The 5,337-nt window shown below is 52.2% G+C and overlaps 1 protein-coding gene across 1 annotated transcript; it reads right to left on the bottom strand.

The window, feature by feature from the left end:
• Positions 1-636: 636 nt before the first annotated feature.
• Positions 637-4,977, bottom strand: LOC143651297 (nuclear pore-associated protein 1-like). The gene is made up of 2 exons (XM_077122271.1): positions 2,401-4,977; positions 637-2,280 (listed from the first exon to the last, which is right to left on the bottom strand). The coding sequence occupies exon 1, from the start codon at positions 4,853-4,855 to the stop codon at positions 2,717-2,719; it is 2,139 nt and encodes a 712-aa protein (XP_076978386.1). The 5' UTR covers positions 4,856-4,977; the 3' UTR covers positions 637-2,280; positions 2,401-2,716.
• Between the last annotated feature and the right edge of the window lie 360 nt (positions 4,978-5,337).

Genomic DNA, 5,337 nt, shown 5'->3' with positions numbered 1-5,337 from the left:
TCTCAGATGCTTTCCTTTCCATGTAGAAATCCTTTCTATAGTACCATCTCCAGCTTCTCTTTGAATACTTCCAGTGTCAGAGAGCTCATTATTCAGCAATAGAGCTACCCTGCTGTTGGACAGCTCCAAATGTTGTATATACTGTAAGTGCAAGTTTCTCTCAATGTTTTTTTCTCATTCCCAACCCTGGGTCTGAAATAACACTGTGAACCCCACTGTAGCAGAGACAATGGACAACATCCCATTTTATGTGATACCTCAGTAACGTTGACTAGAGTTATCTGTGCTTTCCTTCTGAAATCTTCTCTTTCCTTTAATTTTGTGCCATTTCCTCCTTCCACTCTAGATATTCCTTTATAGCCTCCTTCGCAGTTTTCTTCTCCTATCCCCAACCTCCAAGTAGTCAACACTTAACCCTTTTTTTTCTTTAAATAATGTTCATTGAGGCATATTTTGCATTTCATTAATTCACTTCTTTCAGTCATGGAAAAAATTCCACGATGGTTTACTGAATGTACCAAATTGTGCAACTGTTACCATAAATCAGTTAAAGAACATTTTTATCACCCCAATAAGATCTCTCTTTCCCACTTACTGTTAATCCCCATCCCCCAGCTCCCATCCCTATCCCAGATAACCTCCAATCTACTTTCTCTCTTAATAGCTTTGCCTTTTCTAGATATTTCATATAAATGGAATCATATAATGCATGGAATTTTGTAATTGGCTTTTTTCACTGAGCATGTTTTTGAGGTCCTTCCACATCGTAGTATTTGTACTTTGTTCCATTTTTATTGCCTTTTATGGACATACCAGACTTTGTCTCTTCATTTACCAGTTGATGGGCATTTAGGTTGTTTACAATTTGGGGCTATTATGAGTAATGTTGCAGAGAACATTTTTGTGGAAGTCTTTGGTGAACATGTCAAACCCTTAATGTGACTCCTAATTCTCTCTCTAGGCCATCTCCCCCAAACCCACAGCCATGACTTCCACAACTGTAAGGCCCCAAAACAAACCTCATTTACTTTTTCTTCTGGGAATACATACTACACTTCCCAGATCCGTTATTGTCAGGTGTGGCCGCATAACTAAATTCTAGTGAATGGAATGTAGGCAGAAGCGATATTGCCTCTCCCTGGCATTTGCTCTCAACAGATTTTCTGTGCAATCCTCCACACTCCTTTTCTCTATCTCGGCTGAATGCAAGGGTGAAGTGTCTCTGTAAGATATTGGGTGCTATATGAAGGAAGGAACATGGGTCCTCGAATAGCCAGACGACCATCTTCCTGCTTGAAGTGAGCAAAAATAACATAGGTTGTTTGTTATGGCAGGTAACTTGCCGTGATAAGTCACAGAACAAACAGAATCTATCTCTGATCCAATAAACTTTCAATAATTTGAAGACTGCCCAGATTTCCCCCACCGAGATTTCTCTTCTCCAGTGTCTCAATTGCTCCTTGGTTATGTTTATTTATTAAAAATATTTCTACTGAGTAATCTTCACACACATGCAGTCTATCTGTAGTATATAATCAATGGCTCACAATATCACCACACAGCTGTGTCTTCATTACCATGATCTTTTTTTTTTTTTTTTTTTTTGTTCACCAAGGCGAGGCTGCTTCCTCACTTGCCCATGCAAAGGTCAGTCGTTTCCACCAAAGCCAGCAGCAAAAGGGCCCCCTGGCACAGCTGTGCTGCTGTCTCCTCCCACCGACCCACCTGTAGTTTGGGCAGGTGTCCCCGAGGTCCCTTGGTGGACAGAGGGAACAGAAGGGCCCCCTAGCACAGCTGTCCTGCTGTGTCCGCCCTCTGACCCATCTGTCTTTTGGCCAGGTGGGCCCCAAGACCCTTGATGGGCGGAGGGAACTAAAGCGCCCCCATGCACAGCTGTGCTGCTGTGTCCTCCCAGTGAACCACCTGTGTTTTGGGCAGGTGAGCCCTGGGTCCCTTGATGGGCAGAGGGAACTAAAGGGCCTCCTAGCCTAGCAGTGCTGCCATCTCCTCCCACTGAACCACCTGAATTTCGGCCAGGTGGACTCCAGTTCCCTTGGTCTAAAGAGGGAACTAAAGGGTCCCCATGCCCATGTTGTGTGCTCTCACCTCCCACTGCTCTTGCACTAGGCATACCCTGGATGGTTGGTGTCTGTGGAACAGAAGTGATGCTGTTTCTACCGCTTGGCCCTTCCCCAAAGTTCAGAGCTCCAGACATGGAACTGGGTCGTGGGGCGGGCACACTGACCCCACAGCCTGTAATTCCCTTCAGGGCTGCAGGTCCTGTAAAGACAAGTGGTCCTCTATCAGTCTTTGCACCCAGTGAGCTGCTATCCCCAGTGCTGGGCATCCCCGTGGCAGTAGCAAAGCCAGGAGTCAGGTTTGTGTCATTGGCGGCAGCACCTGTGTTGTTTCCATAGGCCCTCTTGGTGCCGACAGGGATCCCAAAGGTGAAATGTGGGGGTGTGAGTCCTGAAAACATTGGTTCTGTTATGCTGCCACTGGGTGGCTGGGCAGCAGGAGAGCTTACGCCTGCAGCTTGTGGTGGTGCTGCCAAGTTTGCCAGAGAGTAAATGGGGCCAAAGCTGGTGGCTCCCAGCTGCTGCCCGATGGAGACCCCAAACGTGGGCTGAGGAGCAGCTCCTGGTGCAAACGGTAAGGTGTAAGTTGCAGCTGGGGTCCTGGCTGGCTGTGATGTCAAGCCAGTGCAGACTTGGCTTCAGGCAGTGCTGACATTCCGCCGCGTGTTTGTAGAAGTAGGAAGGGCATTGAGAAGTGGCAAGATGTTCTTCCAGGAGACAGGAGGAGACTGGTGATGGATGACAGCCTGCGAAGGGGGTGTGGTGTCCATAGGCTCAGGATCAGATGCAGCCTTGGACGCTGGGTGTGCCAAAATGCTGCCGGTTGGACGGAAGGTGGCCAGAGATTCAGTGATGGGGAAGCCAGCGAAGACAGGAGGACCGCCAAAAGTGGCTCTTAGCGGCTGTCCTGGAGGGGCCCCAAAGATGGGCTGAGGCGTGATTCCTGAGCCAAAAGGAGGGGTGAAGATTGAGGTGGGTGCACTGCCCTTAGATGCATGTGGGCCGATGGAGCCAGGCACCTTTGCAGAGGGGGTCCAGTTCATACTCTGATGGGCATGGGGAAATTGGAACGAATTCTCAATGGGGCCTGGGGGAGACCTGAAAATGACAGCCAGGGAAGGGGGACTGGTGTCCATAGCCGTTTCCCCAGAATCTGAGGCAGGCTGGGAGGCCCGGTGTGGAAATGGGCTGGCTGTGGTGGTGGTGGAAGAGGCCATGGGAGCAAGGATGGGCTGGCTGGTAAAGCCAGAGGTGCTGGTGCCAGGGATTATGGGTGGGGCCGGTAAGATTAAAGGCATGGGGTCTACACACATAGGGGTGGGTGACTGATTTCTGAGGGTGGTATGATTGGAGAACAGGGTTAAGGGGCTAGGAGGTGTAGGGAGGTGAGACGTCAAACTTGTCGGAACTGCAAGTGAGGGTGGAGGGCCACTGTTCTCAGGAAGGGGAACCTGAGGGAGGGGATTGAATCTAAAGGGAGACAAGGATTGTGTGGGAGCAGCCAGAGGCGAGGTAGGAAGTGGTATTTGGTCAGGACTAGTTGGTGTAGGGGGAGGTACGGGGCTAGACAGGGTTGGGGACCTGGCATGGGGGTCACTCAAATCAGCTACTGCTGTGGAGGAACTGGCTGGAATCGGCAGGGTGACCGTGGCTTGAGTCAAGGCCCCTGCATTCTGCGCAGCAGGCAGAGAGAAAGAAGGGGCAGGCTCAGCGACACTGCCCTCTGTCGTGCCCTCAATTTCATCCTCCTCCAAGATGGTATTGTCCTGTTTTGGCTCAGTCTTCTTCTCCACGTCTGTATCTTCGGGGCTGGCTACCCGAGGAAGCTTCTGAGGTGGGGGCAGTTCACCTCCACCCCACAACAGTGGCAGTGGCAGTGGCAGTGGCATCACTAGCTTCCTTTTAGAGCGTCTGCATCTGGCAGGTGTGGGAAGAGGAGGAGTGTTGCTTGATGAAATAGCTGCAGGATTTTCTGCCGATGTCTCCTTCCCTGGCTGTGAACCTGGAGACCTGAGCTGATGGCCTTCATCCAGCTGATGGTGCAGCCCCTTTGGAAGCAGGGGACGGGGTGAGACTGGGCCAGGGAGCCCTGCTGCACCTGGATCACATCTTCCGAGAGACCTTTCCTTAAGAGGATCAGAGCTGCACTGGAAGGAAGGGACCACTCTCTCCGTCTCCAGGGGCGTGGATGTGGAGGGTATATCCTCACCGCTCTGGGGTGCCCTTCTCCGACCTTCTTGCTCTCTGGTTTCTGTGTGATCCTCCTCCTCTATGGCCAACCCTTCGCTGCTGTCTCCTGGGCTCCTCAGTTTGTCCTCCTTTAGGCAGGGATGCAGGAGGTGGCCGGATGGCACTGGCCTACAGGGGACGTCAGCCTGTGCAGGTGGCAAACACACGAGAGTCCATCTGTGCCCTGGATGAGGAATCCTCACTGTCCCAGAATAGGGGCCGAACATCTTGGAATTTTGAGGAGACAAGCGCAGCTTCTTCCAAGGATTCTCTCTGAACACAGATGGACGTACCCCTAGAGAAAAGCATTGGCTCAGCTGGATGGGATAGTTCCTCTTCGGGGCGTTGTCAAACCCAGACTGTGAGTTCCGGCGACCCTGGTTGAAGAGCCTGCGCACAGGGCTGGAGAGAGGCGCAGGGGCAGCAGGATGCTCCCGACCTACCACCAGCGCAACACAACGGGAGGGATGAACAGGTGGGCAACCGCTGGGCCCAGGGCAGCAGCTGCGCGCCAGGGAGTGTAGTAGCTTGGTCAGTGTATTCCCCATGAAGGGCAATTTCGATCGAGGGAGTGGAGTATGAACCACGAGAGCGGTTGCCTAGCGTCCAACTCCTCCGAGGCAAAGACCCAAATGGCACCGTTCAGCCAGAGCCGTGTGACAGCAGCATCACCGGGACACGTAACAATGGGAGGTGCACGTGACATAGGCAGGGCAGGTGACGTGGGGGGGGGGGGGGGACGCCTGGCAGGGGGAGGGCATTTGACAGCGGGAGGGTGCGTGATGGACAGGGACAGGTGCGAGAGAAGGTGTGGGAGAAAAGATGCCAAAGGGCAGCAGTTAAGGCCCAATGGGGCTGCGAAAGGTTCTGGGGAGGACATGCCGTCCCTTGACCTGCCCAGATCCTGCATTGCACACAGCATCTTTTCCAGGTACAGACGGATTTCTTCACTTCCTTGGACCCCTTCGGTGAAAACAACACCTCTTCTTGGGTCACACAAGTGGCAGTGCCCAAAAGAGGAGCTCAGCCA

This window comes from Tamandua tetradactyla, chromosome 12 (genome assembly GCF_023851605.1).
Source record: "Tamandua tetradactyla isolate mTamTet1 chromosome 12, mTamTet1.pri, whole genome shotgun sequence".
In the NCBI taxonomy this organism is placed as follows: domain Eukaryota; kingdom Metazoa; phylum Chordata; class Mammalia; order Pilosa; family Myrmecophagidae; genus Tamandua; species Tamandua tetradactyla.
This window is presented reverse-complemented; position numbering and strand designations above follow the sequence as displayed.

Bases quoted from the DNA above. Each gene is read 5' to 3' on its own strand.
- LOC143651297 (XM_077122271.1), bottom strand. From the start codon at position 4,855: ATGGGGAATACACTGACCAAGCTACTACACTCCCTGGCGCGCAGCTGC.